Genomic DNA, 22,022 nt, shown 5'->3' on the forward strand with positions numbered 1-22,022 from the left:
AGTTGGACCGTAACGATGCCTCACAGCATCTGAGAAACTGTAGTTGGACTCAATGAAGTCAGTTGGAGTAATTGGTGAACTGCTCAACATTTGAATAGGAATGATGTCAATATCTGATGATGATGATTGCAGGAATAGGTGAACCACAGCCAAACACAATGTCAAGAAGAAAGCTGTTAACTAGAGATGACAGAATGTGAAGAACGTGAAATCATGAGAGAGGCACTAAGAGCCCAGAGTTTATCATCATCATCATCATCATCATCATCATCATCAATGATTTAACATGCAACTGGTGTCTTGGGTGCTGTTTCATTTCATAGCAGGACCCCTCTGGTTGTCATCTGTGGCACCATTACAGCACAGTGGTACATCAATGACATTATATGCCTTTTTTTGTTGATCTTCAAGGCAAGCCATTCTGGGCTTACATTTCAGCAAGTTAATCTCTGCCTGCACATGGTGACAGCTTCTACTGCTCGCCCTCATGTTTGCCAAATCTTACCTCAGCCAGGAAGGTCGCTGGATCTCTCCCAAATTGAGAACAGTTTGGAGCAGGATTTTGAAGATATTATGTGCCAGTTGTGTAGAATTAAGCAGGATATCATCAGGAGGGCATCCAACAACTCCATCAGCCAATACCAATCTGAATAACTGCTTGCATAAGAGCCACAGGTGGACCAATGGATTACTGACTTACTCAATTTGTGAAGCTCTTTCTGTTGACTAAATAATCCAATTGTTCGGAAATTGTAATAATTTATATGTGTACATCACATGTACTGATTTCCAACCCATTTGGTTAATTCTTTCTTGGTGTGTTGTTTTTTGTGTACTGGACTGTATTATCGCTAATGCCATACAATTCTCATGCAACTGTGTTTAGTATAATGGAATAAAATATATTATTTTGTGATTTTTATGCTTTCAACTTGTACAAAGAAAGAGCCTTCCATTTGTCTGTGTAGCTGGACCTGATGTATCACTGGGCACACACAGAGGCACCAGCAGCAGCACCCCCAACCCCAACCCCTGGGAAACTGAGAAGTTCAGCTTGGCCTTCTCCTAGCCCTGCAGGAATTCCACAGGAGTCTGTCAACACTGACACAATTGGACCTGGAGCTCACTGCACAGAAGCTGGCAAGTTCATAAATACCACTGTTGTGTGAAATAACTATCAATTAACATTCAGTGCTGAATAAAATTCATTTTCAATCCTAAAATGCTTGTAACACACAATGCAGTTCAAAATCTGTTGGTTCTTCTTCTACTGCTGCCTACAGGACATAACATTCTCTTACATTTGGTTTTGTTCATTATAAGCCACTTACAAAAATGTATAAAAGTTATCATCTTGGATATTCGGGAATCCAGCCAGATGTTCGCATCGTTCTCGCACGATATTTCAACAGCGTGCCTTGCTGTCTTCTTCAGGTGATACCTGAGACTGGTCCTTGGGTCGATCGAGTCCAGTATTTATGCCTGGGAGGAGCTGGGCGTTCCCTAATTGGTCCATGCCGAGTTGAGTGTTTCATCTGTGGTCACAGCCTGCCAGACTCGGCTTCAATGGACCCCTCCAGCCACGGATGTTCCGACTGCCGTCGGCGCCCGTTTTGGCCATCTTCAACGGTTGTGGTTGTCATCTGTGGTGTGTCAGACCCGATCTGAGATGTTGGGTGCTCTGTCTCATGACTGTTACTATGATTTCCACTTCTGTTTCGTGCTGGGCGCTCCCTAATCAGTCCGTGCCGCATCGTGTGTTCTGTCTGAGGTCCTCACCCGCCAGACATGGCTACATTGTCCCTCTCTGGTCACCAGTGTTCCCTCCGCCTTCCATGCCCGGCCTGGCCGTCTTCTGAAGTCGAGTTCACGATCAGGGAAGTGTCGGATCTGCTCTCTAATGTCCGACACCTTGTCTCATGGCTGTTCTCTCGGTTTCCACTTCTATTTCTTGTAGAATCCTGGAGTGTCCTGCGTTGAGTTTTCACAAGCTCAAGTGCTGGATTCCAGGCAGTGCTGATTTGGTATCCCGAGTCACGGTTGATTAGATTGTCTGTGATCTTAATCTTAATGGCTTCTTTAATGACACTGTCCCAAAATCTTGAGGTCTGTGTCACAATCTTGGTGTCACTGTAATCCATTGAATGACCAAGTTCCAGACAATGCTCTGCTATGGCTGATTTAGTTGCCTGCCTGAGTCTGGTAGGTCTCTGGTGTTCTTTACACCTGATGTCCACAGTTCTGGTTTTCTGGCCAATGTATGACATCCCACACTGGCACCGTATGTTGTAAATACCTGGCTTGCGTAGCCCCTGGTCATCTTTTACACTCCCCAGCATAGCCCCAATTTTGGTGGGTGGGCAAAATATGCTCTTGATGTCATATTTCTGGAGAATCCTGCTGATCTTGGCAGAGATAGATCCGGCGTATGGCAGGTATGCCATCTTCTTGGCTCTTCTGGTTCTTCTTCTGGATCCTTTGGCCAGTTGAAGTGCCTTCTGGATATCTCTAGAGGAGTACCAATTCCTGCTGAACACTGATTGTAAGTGTTCTATTTCTGTGTCCAGACTATCAGGATCTGACAGAGTTTGTGCTCTGTGGACCAGTGTTTTGAGCACTCCATTCTTCTGTGCCAGATGGTGGCAACTGCTGGCTTGTAGGTATTAGTCAGTGTGCATAGGTTTGCGGTACACACTGTGTCCAAATGTGCCATCTGCCTTTCTCTTCACCAGAACATCCAAGAACAGAAGTAGTCCATCCTTCTCCATTTCCATTGTGAACTGAATGTTCGGATGGCAAGAGTTCAGATGTAGCAGGAACTCATCTAACTTCTCTCTACCATGGGGCCAGATGAAAGGTATCATCCACATACCTAAAAACGCACTTGGGTTGATATGTGGCTGAAGAGAGTGCCTCCTCTTCAAACCTTTCCATAAATAGGTTGGCCACCACTGGTGATAGAGGGCTGCCCATCGCCACCCCTTCTGTTTGTTCGTAAAATTGGTCCCCCATATAGGAAGTATGTCGAGGTCAGTATGTGCCTGAATAGGTCAAGGAGAGCCCCATCTAACTTGTCTTCAATAAGCTCAAGTGACTCCTTCAGTGGTACACTTGTGAAGAGAGACACCACATCGAAACTAGCCATGATGTATGTGTCTGTGATGTGTTGCTGGCCCAGTTGTTGCAGGAAATCCTCTGAGTTCCGGATGTGACGTGCACATTTACCCAGGTATTTCACAGTAGGGTAAGTTGCTGCGCCAATATTGCTGACAATAGGTTTCAGTGGAATCCCATCATTGTGAGCCTTGGGGAGTCCATGAAGTCTAGGGGGTAAATGTGCACATCTCAGGCATAAATACTGGACTCGATCGATCCAAGGACCAGTCTCAGGTAGCACCTGAAGAAGACAGCGAGGCACGCTGTTGAAATATCATGCGAGAATGACGCGAACATCCGGCTAGATTCCCGAATATCCAAGATGTCAACAGATCGCCGGGAAAGCATGAAGAATTACATATAAAAGTTATGTTTTCTCAAGTCAGTTAAAATTATATTTCACATTAACTTGTATACACACTTGGAAGCGAACTTAACTGTGAATATGTACAGCTACTTTTTCGTACATCCTAATTTACTCAACATTCTCTCTCTCTCTCTCTCTCTCTCTCTCTCTCTCTCTCTCTCTCTCTCTCTCTCTCTCTCTCTCTGTCTCTCTCTGTCTCTCTCTCCATTCCAGTACTAAATTGATGATCACTTACTTGATGTTTCACAATATATTCTATCAACTGATCCCTTCTTCTAGTCAGGTTATGCCATAAATTCCTCGTCTCCCCAATTCTATCTAGTGATGTGATTTGCCTGTCCAGTTCTCGGCATTCTTCTGTAGCACCACATTTCAAAAAATTCAGTTTTCGTACTGTCTAAACTGTTTATTGTCCATGTTCCATTTCAAAAACTCCAGACGAATATCTACAGAAAAGACATCCTGACACTAAAATCTATATTTGATGGTAACAAATTTCTCTTCTTCAGAAAGGTTTGCCAGTTGATGTGTTATATTCTCTCTACTTTTACCATTATTGGTTATTTTGCTGCCAAATAGCAAAACTAACCCACTACTTTTAGTGTCTTTTTTTCTAATCTAATTTTCTCAGCATCAACTGATTTAATTCGACTACACTCCATTAGCCTCATTCTGCTTTTGTTGGTGTACATCTTATATCATATCCTCCTCTCAAGACACAGTCCATTCTGTTCAGCTACTCTTTCAAGTCCTTCACTGTCTCTGATGGAATTACAATGTCATCAGCAAACCTCACAGCCTTTATTTCTATTCTCTGAACTTTAACTCCTACCCCAAACTTTTCTTTGGTTTCCTTTACTGTCTACTCAATATAGACATTGAATAACACCAGTGACAGGCTACAATCCTATCTCACTCTGTTATCAAGCACCACCTCCATTTCATGCCCCTTGACTCTTATTCTTATAACTGCTGTCTGGTTTCTGTACAAGTTGTAAATAGCCTTTTGCTCCTTGTGTTTTACCCCTGCTTACTTCAGAATTTCAAAGAGAATATTCCAGTCAACATTGTCAAAATCTTTCTCTAAATCTACTAATGCTATAAACATAGGTTTGCCTTTTATCAGCCTATTTTCTAAGGTAAGTCACAGGGTCAGTATTGCCTTGTGTGTTCCTACATTTCTCCAGAATAAAAATTGGTTTTCCCTGAGGATCCGCTTCAAGTTTTTCCATTCTTCTGTAAAGAATTCATGTTAGTATTTTGCATGATTTATTGAACTGAGTTCGATAACATGAGGGTAATCCCAAAAGTAAGGTCTCCTATTTTTTTTTATAAGTACATAGACATGTTTATTTTTACAGTGGTTTGCATCAGTTTACAGCTTGAACATTTGACTACTTTTTGACGTAATCACCATTTCTGTCTATGCATTTTTGTAGATGCTGTGGCAGTTTTTGTATGCCCATGTTATATCAGCTCACTGCCATGCTGTTCAGAAAGTTATGAACCTCTTCTTTCACCCTGTCGTCAGAGTTGAATCGCTGGGACCACAGTTAACACAGACAGGTACTGTGAGACCCTGAAAAAACTCAAACAGGCAATTCAGAACCAGAGAAGAGGAATGTTGAGCAAGGGCGTACACATTCTCCATGACAACACTTGTCCACACATCACTCGACAAACCGTTGCTCTCCTGCAACAGTTTCAGTGGAACATAATCACTCACCCACTGTATAGTCTTGACTTGGTGTCGAGTGACAATCATCTGTTCCCTAGGTTAATAGAACATTTGGCCGCAAAGTGATTCAGCCCGCCCCTGTCCCCACGTCCCTGACCCCTGTCCCCACGTCCCTGACCCCTGTCCCCACGTCCCTGACCCCTGTCCCCACGTCCCTGACCCCTGTCCCCACGTCCCTGACCCCCTGTCCCCACGTCCCTGACCCCCTGTCCCCACGTCCCTGACACCCCTGTCCCCACGTCCCTGACCCCCGTCCCCACACGTTGCTGGCCCCCCCCCCCCCCCCCGTCCCTCCCTCCTTGTGCCCCACACAGGACACAGATCCCCCCCACCCCCCTGCTCATGTATGCCGCCTATCCCTTTGCCCCAGCCAGATCCCCCCTCCCCTATGCCCCACATCCCTACTCTGTCCTTGAACAGCAGTCCTGCCACCCTCCCTTCCCCTCCTTTGTCCTCCATGTTTCTTCTTCCCCTGTGCCACACATACCTGCCCCCTCCTCCATCTTGTGCATTCTATATTGGAACAGTTTTGTGCTATAGGAATTTGAAAATAAGTGAGATTGACGTCAAGTATTTGTACTCAAAGGAAAAGGCTGCTGATGTGTCTCTTATTCATAAGTTGAAATTCATGTCAGGTTATGTGATAGTATTGTTATGTTGATAATGTTTCGCCCTATTTTATCTTTGCTATGACCATCTACAAAGCAGTGAACTACTTTATGATGTAATGCTGATGTTGAGTACTATTATTACTTATCCATAACTATATAAACAGCACATTCTAACAAATATTTTATTACTACTTTTATTCTGTTTCCACAAAATAATAGTTGAGGAATATATAAAGCATGCATAATTTTGCTTTAGTGAAAGGAAAACCTGCCTTGAAACTGTGCACATAGATGTTAACAGTTCCTACTTTACAGTCTGTTGGTGGAAGTTTAAAATAGCGCATTGTGTTTGATATCACTATTCTGCCTTTGTAACTTCTAATTTACATCATCTAAAAATGGAAGGGCTATAAGTGAGTCAGAACTATCAAATGCATTTAATGATCAGTTCTTAAGTGTAGCAGAAAGATAGGGGGCAAACAGTTAAAGAGCGAAATCACAGCAGTACGTTGGAAAAGTAACTCTCATATAATGTAATCATATGAATGTAGCACCAACTTCTACTTCTGGAATTAAGAAAATTATACATTCTCTCAAAAATAAAAGCTCATCTGGTTTTGATGGTATTTCCAACAGAGTACTCAAGATTTGTTCCCAGGTAATAACCACTGTATCATGTGAAATATGTGATGCATCACTAACTCGTGGCATTTTTCCAGAGAGACTGAAATAAGCTATTGTTTAACACCACTTTAAGAAAGGTGATAAGATAAGTCAGAAACTACTGACCTGCTTCACTGATATCATTTTCCAAAATTTTTGAGGTGATGACGTGTTCGAGAACAGTATCTCATGTTGGCAACCATAATATCCTCAACAAATCACAGTTGGATTTCAGAAGGGTTGCACTACTGAGAGTACCATTTAAATATTCATTCACCAGATTTTACAAGCATTAAATAACAAAATAGTGTTGGTTGATATTGTCTGTGACCTATATAAGGCATTTGACTGTGTGAACCATACTGTTATCCTACATAAATTGATGTTTTATGGGATTGATGGAATAGCCAACTAATGGCTATGTCTAACTGAAAGAATGTAGATAGTTGTACTTAGTAATTCAACCAATATAGTATGCGGACATAATTCTGACTAGGGAGGAATCAAGTATGGGGTTCCCCAGGGTTAAAACTAGGTCCATTATTGTTCCTCACATGTGTAAAGTATCTTCTGTCCAACATACAACAAGCAGAATTTTTCTTTTTGAAGATGACACTAGTTTTGTAATCAACTCAAGCATGCACACAGAAACAGAATAAATGGTAGACACCGTTCATAAAAGTATTAGTGACTGGTTTTCTGCAAATGACCACACCCTCAATTTTAAAAAGACAAACCATATCCAGCTCTACACATTTAGGGGTACAACACCAGTGATAAGTGTAACAGTGGGTGAGGAAATAATAAATAGGATGAAAACTTCAAAATTCTTAGATGTCCATATTGATGAGAATTTAAACTGGAAAAAGCAAATTTTGGAATCATATGGAATAATGTTCTAGGGTAACTCATCTTTAAGTAAGTCAGTCTTTGTTGCTCAAAAATGTGCTGCAAGAATAATATGTGGAGCTCAACTATGGTCATCTTGTAGACATCTGTTTGAATTGGGTATTCTGACTACTGCCTCACAGTATATTTATCTCCTCATGAAGTTAGTTGTAAATAAACCATTACAAGGAACCATGATTACATAATTACAATACCAGAAGGAAAAATGACATTCATTACTCAAAATCAAGGTTGTCTTTAGCATAAAAATGGGTGCACAATACTGGAGCACAAATTTTTGGTTGCTTGCATAGTGATATAAAATGTCTGACAGACAGCAAAGTAAAATTTGAAAATGAACTCAGAAACTTTCTCCTGTTCAGCTCCTTCTCTTCTGTAGAACAATTTCTATTATTGTAGTGAGTAAATACAAAGTAATTTGTGATGTGAGTGTAAAATAACTCATCCCACATAATTACGATTTATCATGCAAATGATTCATGAAAAATGAAGCTAACCAACAAATCACCTTTACACTGGCTTATTGTTCATCACCACTGCAACTAGGCAGCTATATTGTCTGCCCATTTTTGACATGCATAACATATAGATCTGCCTGTAGGACACATTTGAGCATACTAGAATAATGTGAATGGTAGTATCCTGTAATACGCATCTAGCTGTAAGTACCTTGTACGGTTTCAGAAGATGTAAAAGTTAAACAACGCTGAATCATTTACACATGTAATAAGTCTTAGCAACAGTAGGACTGAATTGTGCACTAATAATTTGTATGCATCATAGCTTTTCCTATCCTACTTTGTTAATGTTTTATATTTGTATGTATTATTTTGTAATATATATAACATGACTGATTCTGTTGTACTTAACTGTCAATGGATGGATAAATATTTCAAATAAATAAAATAAAAACTTGCACATCTATTTTTAACTTGTTAAAATAGAGGAATGAGACATAGCACTCGCAAATGGTATTTTTCCATTATATTTAATTCTGGGAAGTGATTTATGTTTAGAAAGTTCTTTAATATTCATTTCTTTGTCACAGAATACCAGTTAATGATTATTGGCATGAAACGAGAACACCATGAAGCTGTAAACAGGCTGATACGAAATCAGGAAGTAGCTTTATTCAACCTCAGGGGGAAGCATGCACAGAAGGTCTTTGAGTTAGAACAGAGGATATCTGAGCTTGAAGAGCTTATTGACTCTATGAGGCAACAAATGGAAACAAACAAGACCATAGCTGATGCAGAGGTGAGTAACACCAACGTATCATGATTACTGTAGTATAGCAGAAAAGTTGGGGATTGTTGCTACTGCTGGATGTTATTTTCAGGTTTTCAGTCTGTGACAAATTTTCTTTAAATTTAATGTTAAAATAAAAATTTTGTATTTAGTCTAAAGTAGTTTTGGATCAATGTGTAAGATTTCTGGCATTAGCTGTAGTTTGATATTTATATTTGTAGTCCATTTGAAGTGATTTAACAATTTACCTTCATATTAACTTCAAGTTCAGTATACTTTTCATTGAAAATATTTCATAGGATGCCAATTATTAAGGAAGGAAGATTCTTTCATGACACTGAAGTCACACGTGGTAGGATGGAAGGTCAAATCCTCATCCAACCATCTAGATAGAGGTTTTCCTAAATTGCTTAAGGCTAATGCTGGGATGGTTCTTTTGTAAAAGAAACAGCCTATTTCCTTCTTCATTATTCTCCACTTTGAGCTTATCTTCAGTCTTTGCTTATCTCATTATTGATAGACATTACCCCCTCCCCCCTATCTTTGCTTGATGAATACATCCTTTATGTACATAGCAACAGGGGCCATCAAAGAATCTCTTTTTGTAATGTATTGTAAAATGAAGTTGCACCTGCTTTGATGTTGCAGAGCCCTTAACAGTGATGGAAATAAATCGGTTAACAAGTATTGGTGACAATTTCACTTTGCCATAACAGATTAAGAAACAGAAGCAAACAAATTGGTTTGACCCCAATTTTGCTTTATTCTGAAACAAGTTCAAAATGAAGTGTTTTAAGAAATATGTGTATGCTTAGATCTACTGTGACATAAATCATATCCTTTTATATCAAAGAAAAGAGAAAAACAGACTATTTACAATGCTAAAAATGTTAAGCAGAAATGTTTATATATCCTCTATTATTCTATACCTCCACATTCACCGTGTGATTTTGAGGAAATGTGACACAAAGCAAGTGGCCAGGTAAACACACAAACAGCTGGTATGTAAGGGGGTTATGTCTGATTTCATAGATACTGGGCTCTGTGCCTCTTACTACATGTACCTGGCACTAGTACACTATCATACTGGTGCTCTCTGAAATGACTGCTTATTCAACCCTCGAGGAGGTGCACCTGTGTACAGTCTTAGACATAAAAACTGACCGCCGGTCGGCCGCCACAGAGACTAAGTCCGAGTCGTTCACTTAACGTGGCCAAAAAACTGACCGCCCCCGACAACTCTAAGTCCAACCATCTGCACAATCTGGGAACACTGTATGACGTGGAAGTGTTAGGAGGAAGTGCTACTTCAGAGATATTGTCAGGTTGTGTGAGCCCGGGGTCTGGTGGTAATCGTCATGCATTTTGAACTTATAGTCGCGTGTTCGCGTCCAACTGTTCCTTTCTTTTTTTTTTTTTTTTTTTTTTTTTTTTTTTTTTTTTTTTTTTTTACAACGTTTCGGCCCATGTCTGAAGTTATGAGTCTGATTGAACATCGAAGATAATTCGCTTCACATTCTGCTGATGGTGACTTTGCAGAGGCAAAAAGAAGGACTTGGAATTAAGGTTGTTGTTGTTGTTGTGGTCTTCAGTCCTGAGACTGGTTTGATGCAGCTCTCCATGCTACTCTATCCTGTGCAAGCTTTTTCATCTCCCAGTACCTACTGCAACCTACATCCTTCTGAATCTGCTTAGTGTATTCATCTCTTGGTCTCCCTCTACGATTTTTACCCTCCACGCTGCCCTCCAATACTAAATTGGTGATCCCCTGATGCCTCAGAACATGTCCTACCAACCGATCCCTTCTTCTGGTCAAGTTGTGCCACAAACTTCTCTTCTCCCCAATCCTATTCAATACTTCCTCATTAGTTATGTGATCTACCCATCTAATCTTCAGCATTCTTCTGTAGCACCACATTTCGAAAGCTTCTATTCTCTTCTTGTCCAAACTATTTATCGTCCATGTTTCACTTCCATACATGGCTACACTCCATACGAATACTTTCAGAAATGACTTCCTGACACTTAAATCTATACTCGATGTTAACAAATTTCTCTTCTTCAGAAACGCTTTCCTTGCCATTGCCAGCCTACATTTTATATCTTCTCTACTTCGACCATCATCAGTTATTTTGCTCCCCAAATAGCAAAACTCCTTTACTACTTTAAGTGCCTCATTTCCTAATCTAATTCCCTCAGCATCACCCGACTTAATTAGACTACATTCCATTACCCTTGTTTTGCTTTTGTTGATGTTCATCTTATATCCTCCTTTCAAGACACTGTCCATTCCATTCAACTGCTCTTCCAAGTCCTTTGCTGTCTCTGACAGAATTACAATGTCATCGGCGAACCTCAAAGTTTTTATTTCTTCTCCATGAATTTTAATACCTACTCCGAATTTCTCTTTTGTTTCCTTTACTGCTTGCTCAATATACAGATTGAACAACATCGGGGAGAGGCTACAACCCTGTCTTACTCCCTTCCCAACCACTGCTTCCCTTTCATGTCCCTCGACTCTTATAACTGCCATCTGGTTTCTGTACAAATTGTAAATAGCCTTTCGCTCCCTGTATTTTACCCCTGCCACCTTTAGAATTTGAAAGAGAGTATTCCAGTCAACATTGTCAAAAGCTTTCTCTAAGTCTACAAATGCTAGAAACGTAGGTTTGCCTTTCCTTAATCTTTCTTCTAAGATAAGTCGTAAGGTCAGTATTGCCTCACGTGTTCCAACATTTCTACGGAATCCAAACTGATCTTCCCCGAGGTTGGCTTCTACTAGTTTTTCCATTCGTCTGTAAAGAATTCGTGTTAGTATTTTGCAGCTGTGGCTTATTAAGCTGATAGTTCGGTAATTTTCACATCTGTCAACACCTGCTTTCTTTGGGATTGGAATTATTATATTCTTCTTGAAGTCTGAGGGTATTTCGCCTGTTTCATACATCTTGCTCACCAGATGGTAGAGTTTTGTCAGGACTGGCTCTCCCACGGCCGTCAGTAGTTCCAATGGAATATTGTCTACTCCGGGGGCCTTGTTTCGACTCAGGTCTTTCAGTGCTCTGTCAAACTCTTCATGCAGTATCATATCTCCCATTTCATCTTCATCTACATCCTCTTCCATTTCCATAAATTGTCCTCAAGTACATCGCCCTTGTATAGACCCTCTATATACTCCTTCCACCTTTCTGCTTTCCCTTCTTTGCTTAGAACTGGGTTTCCATCTGAGCTCTTGATATTCATACAAGTCGTTCTCTTATCTCCAAATGTCTCTTTAATTTTCCTGTAGGCGGTATCTATCTTACCCCTAGTGAGATAGGCCTCTACATCCTTACATTTGTCCTCTAGCCATCCCTGCTTAGCCATTTTGCACTTCCTGTCGATCTCATTTTTGAGACGTTTGTATTCCTTTTTGCCTGTTTCACTTACTGCATTTTTATATTTTCTCCTTTCATCAATTAAATTCAATATTTCTTCTGTTACCCAAGGATTTCTACTAGCCCTAGTCTTTTTACCTACTTGATCCTCTGCTGCCTTCACTACTTCATCCCTCAAAGCTGCCCATTCTTCTTCTACTGTATTTATTTCCCCCATTCCTGTCAATTGCTCGCTTATGCTCTCCCTGAATCTCTGTACAACCTCTGGTTCTTTTAGTTTATCCAGGTCCCATCTCCTTAAATTCCCACCTTTTTGCAGTTTCTTCAGTTTTAATCTACAGGTCATAACCAATAGATTGTGGTCAGAGTCCACATCTGCCCCTGGAAATGTCTTACAATTTAAGACCTGGTTCCTAAATCTCTGTCTGACCATTATATAATCTATCTGATACCTTTTAGTATCTCCAGGGTTCTTCCATGTATACAACCTTCTTTCATGATTCTTAAACCAAGTGTTAGTTATGATTATGTTGTGCTCTGTGCAAAATTCGACCAGGCGGCTTCCTCTTTCATTTCTGTCCCCCAATCCATATTCACCTACTACGTTTCCTTCTCTCCCTTTTCCTACACTCGAATTCCAGTCACCCATGACTATTAAATTTTCGTCTCCCTTCACAATCTGAATAATTTCGTTTATTTCATCATACATTTCTTCAATTTCTTCGTCATCTGCAGAGCTAGTTGGCATATAAACTTGTACTACTGTAGTAGGCGTGGGCTTCGTATCTATCTTGGCCACAATAATGCGTTCACTATGCTGTTTGTAGTAGCTTACCCGCATTCCTATTTTCCTATTCATTATTAAACCTACTCCTGCATTACCCCTATTTGATTTTGTGTTTATAACCCTGTAGTCACCTGACCAGAAGTCTTGTTCCTCCTGCCACCGAACTTCACTAATTCCCACTATATCTAACTTCAACCTATCCATTTCCCTTTTTAAATTTTCTAACCTACCTGCCCGATTAAGGGATCTGACATTCCACGCTCCGATCCGTAGAACGCCAGTTTTCTTTCTCCTGATAACGACATCCTCTTGAGTAGTCCCCGCCCGGAGATCCGAATGGGGGACTATTTTACCTCCGGAATATTTTACCCAAGAGGACGCCATCATCATGTAATCATACAGTAAAGCTGCATGCCCTCGGGAAAAATTACGGCTGTAGTTTCCCCTTGCTTTCAGCCGTTCGCAGTACCAGCACAGCAAGGCCGTTTTGGTTATTGTTACAAGGCCAGATCAGTCAATCATCCAGACTGTTGCCCTTGCAACTACTGAAAAGGCTGCTGCCCCTCTTCAGGAACCACACGTTTGTCTGGCCTCTCAACAGATACCCCTCCGTTGTGGTTGCACCTACGGTACGGCTATCTGTATCGCTGAGGCACGCAAGCCTCCCCACCAACGGCAAGGTCCATGGTTCATGGGGGGGTGGAATTAAGGACGTGTTTTTAATCTAATGCATGCCACTAAGACGGGCATCACGAAACTTCTGTTCCTGTCGATAGATCCTGGGGACATGAACGCTCCTGTAGCACATATAGATGCTAGCCTAGATTACGTCCGAAAGTACTATGGCAACTAGAGCTGTATAAGAGTTCCACCAGCACAAACCAACAACAGAAATGTCTATGATTATATTACCAGACATTTTATTCACAACCTAATTTCGGTAAATTAACCTACCAAAAACTGGATGAACGTCTGTAAAACTATCAACAACAAAATTCTACCAACTAGAGTCAGTGCCGTATGGTAAGACATTGTAAACGAAACCATACCCACAGCGAATGATTATGGAAAATCACATTGAGACCATCTCCATACTGCGACAAATGTCGGCTTGTAGAAACTGTAGCACACATCTTCTTATGTGAAAATAGAATCAGAATTTGGAACTGGACTAGGAAGAAATTAGCACTATCAACAGAACCGCAGAAAGTCATATACCGATAACTGAAGCTCTACAACCTGACTGGAAATGTTACCCATCCACAAAGGATAAGTTATTTGTGGCTTCTGGGACAGTTTGTGTTTTACGTCTTAACAAACAAACCATCGAACTTAAAAGAGTACATGTTTTATATTGCAGAAGAACATTTTAGGCTGAAAAAGAATAACAAATATAAGGAATGGATTCAAATTTTTTTTATCTATTGCTTTATGTGGGCTACGAAGAGGTAGACAGTTTTTTTGATTAGAAGCAGAATACTATTCTTTGAATTTTTTTTATTCCTGGAATCTTCTTTTATGTTGGCTCTAGAATCAGAACTGTTCTAATTTGGCAAATCCCCTCCGGCTCCGAAATTTCTTTGTTTTGTTGAAAAATATATGCATCCAGTGCATAATAACTTAAATTGTGAATATATTTCTCAATGAATGTTTGTTATGTATTTTTCCGTCACCCTTTTCACTGTTATAAGTTATGTTCTATAAGGAACCCATGCCATTGGAGGCGGAAATCTGTAATTTATTTTACCTTAATTACTAATTCAATTTTTTCAATTTTGTTCTACAATTTAAGGCATATATGGGAACAAATATGGAATACATGGGAATAATGCAGCTACTCAGTGACAGGCACGGGGGAGGCATTGTGGCCAGGCCTCGGATCTTCAACCCCAGCCATCTTTCCCCCGCTGAAATTCGCAAAAAAAAAAAAAAAAAAAAAAAAAGTGCAGTGGTCAGCACGTCTGTCTAGTAAGTAGGAGGTCCAGGTTCAAAGCCCAGTCGGTCACAAATTTTCATGTGCCGTTGTTGCTGTATTTCAACGCGCTGAGACAGTGTGGACGTCGGTCCTTCGATATTTAAGATGCAATTGTTTTTTGAGGCAATAGAGGTGATTTGCGAACATCTGTTTTACCATAAAAAAAATGGTTCAAATGGCTCTGAGCACTATGGGACTTAACATCTGAGGTCATCAGTCCCTTAGAACTTAGAACTAGTTAAACCTAACTAACCTAAGGACATCACACACATCCATGCCCGATGCAGGATTCGAACCTGCGACCGTAACGGTCTCGCGGTTCCAGACTGTAGCGCCTAGAACTGCTTGGCCACAACAGCTGGCTTACCATCAATTAACGGGAATTCAACGGCATACAGCCCTTAGTCATTGCTTTGTGACAGCGTTAACCCAATCAGATTGATCAGATTGTAGTACATATTTAGTCAAATAACGAATGGTCAGTATACAAGTATTTACGAACAGTAGAAGCAGGATTGCAGCGAACCGATCACCTAACCAAGTGCGACATAGAGTACCTGTGTAATGAGTCATTCCAGCTGCATAGATGAGGGTAATATTTGTTAAGCAATTCACTGCAGAATTAATGTAATTCCTGCACGATTATCTCTGTAGTCATACTGTATCATTAGCAGCTCGCGAATGGAGTACTATGTTCGTTAAATCAGATTACTCAAGCTGATGCCAAATAAAGAGAAGCGACGACACCGCAACACTATCTTTACTTAAGTAGGTAGTCAGTGCTAAATTATGTGCGCCACTATTAACGTTACTGTAAGAAGTTTGACAACAACAACAACACCACAACTACTGACGACCTGTACCATTATCATCACACAGTTGTAACTCGTAGTGATTACAAGTTGCTGATGTTTGTCAAGAATAGTGGAAAGCGCCTCATGAATGTGAAGTTTCATTCGCATTTTGCCCAGGACAGAGAGAATCCCAAATAACAGAAATAGGTCACCCAGCGAAGAGAAGAGTCCACGTATTGTCTCAAGTTCTTGCAGTTTGATATTAATGCAGTTCCCGATGGTTTCACACTAACGGATTCTTTTGGCTATCGGAATACTCATTTGGGAATTATTAAAGTGTGATTGCTAGAATGCTCAACTACCTTAATAACACTTCATTCTGGACTGAATACGACTCGGAAAGCGACGTTAATTTGACGTTTAGGTCCATCTCCTGACGTCTTACTGTATGATGTCTGAAGTACACGCACAGTTGTGTTGCCTGCCGCATGGATTCTGTGAAGTGCTGTGGCAGCTGGCAGTCATTGCTGAATACAGACATGTGCAAATATCCTCACTGCTCTAGGGGAATTCGTCTTTGTTGCATTTTTTCAATACCGTAATTCACACAATAACGTAAGGCTTATTCTGCTGAAGAACTTGATGCCCACAAGTCCTTAAATAAGAATCTCCAAGCGGGAGTAATGCATGAAAGGAAACAGACTGTTGGACAAAATAATGGACAGCTCCCTGCTTTTTGCATTTCCAATAACGCCTACGATAAGAATCTGGTGTCATGTTATGCTTCAGAACCCTAAACTGTTTATTTTTTCACTTTATACTAAAACAAAAGCTATGATATGAGAAGAGGAAATGATGTATGCTTCTCAGGAACTTTAGTTTTTCGTGTTTATTTTCTCTCTTCATACTAAAACAAGGGTGTTGATATGAGAAAAGGAAATGAAATATATGCTTCCAAGATACAATATTTCCTTGTGTGCTACTACTGCGTACATGAAAGCCCTGCAGTTAATTTTTGTATGTTGAATAAATTTTGATATCACCTCACATTCCTTTGTGAGATGGTTCCTATTTTCTTGGGATCCGGCTAGAGTGGACATTTCATCAGTGGTTAATATTCTGTTGACTAATGACATGATACCCGTTGCAATTGCTCCATGGCACCTGTGAGTAGAGTCTCACGTTGGTTACTACAAGAACACGCAGGCAGTGATGTCCACTCACTGCAGTCAGAGCCAAGGTGATTTCTTTCTCTTTATGGCGAAGTGTCTGCTGCACAGTGTCCACACTCAGCCAACATAAACAGCTCGCGGCGGCATTGGGCACTGCTAATCGCTGCACTTGTCGCGAGCCTCGACAACAAGAGTGCACTGTCTCTGCTAATGATACTATGGAGTTAATGCATCTTACTTACTCAGCGTGATATGCAGGACATGGGTTGGGTAAAAATTCAGTTTGTAACTTCCTGTCGCATTAAAACACTTTACAGTCATATTTTGAGGGTGATGACTACTGTGTGTTGAACAACACATGCACCAAGCAATTCCTCAATTGGCGTCAAGTGGATGAGATTTTTCAATAATTTGCATTGCAAGAATTGTAAGGAGGAGACTGAAAGTAAATGGACTTGTATGCTAAAGAGCTGCGACAAAGCAAAGCTTGGTCGATTATCAGATAATTGTCCACATGGGTTTGTAAACTAATATACTTTTAGTAACCAACCCACCCACCATCATTGCGTAAGATTTCTCAAAGGCATAGGGTCATTGATTTCATTAAGTCGTCGATAGTGTAGCGTGATGGTTTACTTCCCACTATATGTTTTCTATATTCCTCCAAAGATCGCTTTCATTTATATGTCCACATGACAGTGACCTTGTTACCTCTGCTCACATACACTCTATCTGGTTGATGTTCGGTGTTCGTGGAACAAAAGGCAACAGCTTTATCCACTCTTGGCCCTGAAACCAATCTTACACTGCTCTGCTATAATGTATTTGGCTCTGCTCCTGTAAATAAACTGTTATCTCGTTACTTCATATATTTATATTTGTAATAAGCACATTGTATTATTATTTTCCATAGTGTTTAAGAATTCAGGTCCTGTCATAGTTAAGTGATCTAGATTCAACAGTCCGATTAAGAAGCAGTTTACCCAGTCTATCATGTGATGAGAGCCATAGTCGGACATCCACATTAAGACTGACTGGCTGAATCAATTAGAATGATCTGGTATCGAAATGAAATTACAGAAATTGGATAATTTGAACGTCTGTATTGCAACAATGCTGTGCTCATAAAATTCCCTTGATGGAGTAACAGGTAGCAACTGTCAAAGAAAATGTGAGAAATATGTCTACTAGCAGCAATGTAACGTAATAATAATAATAATAATAATAATAAATAATAATAATAATAATAATAATAATAATAATAATAATAATAATAATAGCAGCTTGGCTGAAAATATTTGCTTCCAGAGGCTTCAACACCCTCTGGTCCTGTCCGGTCCTGGTATCACCCAGGCCAAACCAATGAAATACAAGCAAACATGAACTGTGCAAGCAAAGTCAACTTTACCCCAGGTGGCACACAACTCACCCGTCGACAGGCGGCAGCTGGATTTTCGGATTCTGGGGAGTCCAGGCTAGCACGGCAGGGAATATCGAAGATCTCTGGTCAATTTCCCTACAAGCAGAAAACATGCATTTTAAAACTAAACATCGATACATTGATCCAAACACGAAAACTAAATAATCTCACATAAAATATTGATCAACAAAAAATTCTCATCCTTGCTCTTCGAGAATCATGACTAACTGGCAATCAAACCTTGCATTACGGAAACCACTGCATCTTCAAGAGCAAAATACAACAGAAGGTAGCGAAACTTTGTCACGGCATTTCTCGAACACAGATCTACCATCAATTCTGTCAAAGAAATCACACCCATCAACAGTCGACTTATGACTGTGCCCATTCAGAGCCCCAGCAAAAGATATACACTCATCAATGCACATGCCCCCACCAACATCGAAAATAAGAAAAACACGGAACATGTCGAAAAATTCTGGAACACACTCGAAAAAACTATGAGCAAAATTCACCAAGATGATGTGAAAATACTAATGGGAGACTTCAACTATCTATTTGGGACAGAAAAAACCTATAGAAAAATCATTGGTACAAATTCAACACACTGAAACACTTACACCAACGGCACACGTCTGACTGACATTTGCCAACAATTCAACCTCAAAAGGATGCCTACCCACTTTAGAAAACAACCACTTCCCAGGTAAGATGCTTGGTTACCAGGTGCAAGTGGCTTTTGTTCGCCTTTCGAGACTCGCTGAAAGCCAGATTTTTAATTCTTTTGTAGCACAGCTACAAGCAGGCAGATACAAACTCAATAAGGGAATCGTAAGATACGCTTGAGCAAAATTCGTCTTGCTACTTTCAGTAACCGTTAGTGTCAGCCGGCCGGGGTGGCCGAGCAGTTCTAGGCGCTACAGTCTGGAACCGTGTGACCGCTACGGTTGCAGGTTCGAATCCTGCCTCATGCATGGATGTGTGTGATGTCCTTAGGTTAGTTAGGTTTAAGTAGTTCTAAGTTCTAGGGGACTGATGACCTTAGAAGTTAAGTCCCATAGTGCTCAGAGCCATTTGAACCACATTTTTGAACTTTAGTGTCAGAGCTATAACCTTATGGTACTGCCAAATTCATAATGCCATTTTTGTTTTCTGCCGACATATTTGTTGTTGTTGTGAATAAATACTTTTATCTATTAACTGCCACATTTTCATAATACTTGCGAATGATACAGGAAATACAGACCTTTCAAAGCCAAAAGTCAGTAATATCCTACTAATACGTGTTAAAATAGGCTCAATCATCTTGCAGATACTTAATGCCTTATTAAGATATACTGCCGTCGTGATGTTTCTGTAGTAAGCTGAATTTAATTTGTATTAGTATAGTGAATATTTTAATTGAATTTTTCATTAGTTTACTGAAAGCAACAGTAATCATCAAGAAGAAATTAATGGATATCTAAAACAATCTGACAATGCTAAAGTAGTTTACAAATTCTATACCCGTAGGAACTTATTGGTTCTAACGATGTCATTAAACCCGTGTAGTTTTAAGAGTATTTTCATCTAGAAATGAATTGCCTTCACGATTCGTTGATCAAGAGTGGGAAAGGTAAAATTTTACGAGTAAATGACGAGAGGGAGATGTGCTTGAGAGAGGACTTCCCTATCAATACACTTTCCTATCAATCTCCTGGATAGTTCTGTTGCTCGATTTTCTTACACTGCGACCAAAAGGTGTCTCAGCTGTTGGCAACAAATTCCAGCTGTGATGCACACACCCCTTGTGACAGAATTTTTAGCCCAAAGCACACTTTTGGGGCTATAAGATGTAAAATATTACGTTCACACTACCCTTTGCTCGAGTTTACCTCTTTTGGTGGGGCTCAGCCTTTCATTTCTTCTTAGGAAGTTAACAATAAAGGCATCATAACACCTCACTAATAACAGTACTGCATAGGAATGCTCAATGAGTGACCTGATGTCATTCAATAATAGTCACTCTGTTGATTTTTGTTGTGTCGAATTAGAGCACACAGTACTCGTAAACCACACTTCTGCACTTTGCCTGTTGAATGCAAATGTTGCATGATGGTTAAATGGTAATCCATCACATATATCAGTAGTCGAGACTTCCTTAATGTGGAAAATCATTGATACCAGAACGATTTGGCGTATTTTTCCCAAAAGCACTCGCTCCACACACAGATCAAATCTTTCTAGCTGCCTCCTGTGCATTCACCCCTCTGTTATACCAAAAGTAACTATTGTGTTGCTGACGTTACACCTATTTCCACTTGCGACTCAATTTTACGATGCTTAACCGTAGTTCATGATTTTCAAGTACGCAAAATCAAATGCTTAACTGCAAGATGATAACTAGCGCTTTAAATTCGATAATCACAGTTGATACATACACTGACAGCATTGCACTGCTTTCACATGGGTGGTGCCGGATTTCAGGCGGCGTGTGGCGTCTGGCCGGTGGACAGTAACCACTGCAGCGCGAGGAAACGCTCGTGCGTAAGCTGTTATGACCGCGACGCAACCACGAGCTGTCCTGCGGAATTATTTCTGGAAGTACTTGTTATTGCTGGTGGGCAGAATGTGAAGCAAATTATCTTCGATTTTCAATCAGACTCATAACTTCAGACGTGGGCCGAAATGTTGTAAAAAAATAAATAAATAAATAAATAAATAAATAAATATACAGTGGGGCACGAACCCCCGACTATAAGTTCAGAATGCACGACAATTACCACCAGACCACAGGCTTACACAACCTGACAATATCTTGGAAGTAGCACTTCCTCCTAACACTTCCACGTCTTACAGTGTTGCCAGATTGTGCAGATGGTCGGACTTAGAGTTGTCAGGGGCGGTCAGTTTCATTGGCCATGTTAAGTGAATGACTCGGACTTAGTCTCTGTGGCGGCCATCTGGCGGTCAGTTTTTATGTCTAAGACTGTACAAAGTATGCCAATCATAAATAGCATTGTTTTTTGCCATTTCATTAATGTCTTGTATTTGCAAGCCCATACCCATTCCTTCATTATTGCTTCAGCTAATACGGTAATAAGTCCTCTTGCCATACATCCGTGTGAGTAGCAGTAATACAAAATAAGCAGCAAGACAGGTGAGAAAAGAATCTATGATCCATGCAAGAAAGTGATCCAGATTCTGAGCTGTCAGCACAATCTCAAAATGAGGATTGGAAATCAAATAAGCAGTTGGTGTAGGTTTGATGCAACTGTTTGGTTTAATGCTTAGAGCAGGTCATTACTCTGAGGTAACACTTGTGTGCAGCCAGAGAGTGATACACTGAAAGGTTCATTTTGTTACTGTTTGATTAAAGAGTGATCTATATCTTGTAATTTTATCTTATTTTATCATTGTTTAACTAAACTAAGATTAAACTGTAATTCTGTTCATACATACCTCGATAACATAGACAGCTATTCCTTACATGTACATAAAGTACACCATTTAATAAGAAATTTACAGGCAAATACTCAACTTCTTACCTCTCCTAATCATAGTGTATACTCACTGAAATACTAATTTAAAATATTAGGAAACAGTCTAGCGCTGACAAAGGTTTTAATTCATTACAAAGAGGCCAGGAGAGTGAGTTTTAGCACATGGTATATCATTGTTTGACAGTTAACATCAATCTGCCAGGTGTGTGGAGCAAACCGTGTCTTTTTGGCAAACAGATTAATTGCAGGAGTTATGGACTTGAATTGACACGCTCCTCCCTGCCCATCCCTCAGTCTCAGACTCCAACAGATACCTCACATATATC

General features: G+C 40.2%; 1 protein-coding gene across 1 annotated transcript in view; it reads left to right on the forward strand.

The window, feature by feature from the left end:
• The window catches only part of LOC124620181 (formin-2-like), a 230,184-nt gene that overhangs the window by 49,926 nt on the left and 158,236 nt on the right, over positions 1-22,022 (forward strand). The window contains exons 4-5 of the mRNA XM_047146851.1: positions 969-1,140; positions 8,493-8,701. Of these exons, the coding sequence (XP_047002807.1) occupies positions 969-1,140; positions 8,493-8,701 (381 nt within the window). The remainder of the gene's footprint in view (positions 1-968; positions 1,141-8,492; positions 8,702-22,022) is intronic.

Source organism: Schistocerca americana, chromosome 6 (genome assembly GCF_021461395.2).
Source record: "Schistocerca americana isolate TAMUIC-IGC-003095 chromosome 6, iqSchAmer2.1, whole genome shotgun sequence".
In the NCBI taxonomy this organism is placed as follows: Eukaryota; Metazoa; Arthropoda; class Insecta; order Orthoptera; family Acrididae; genus Schistocerca; species Schistocerca americana.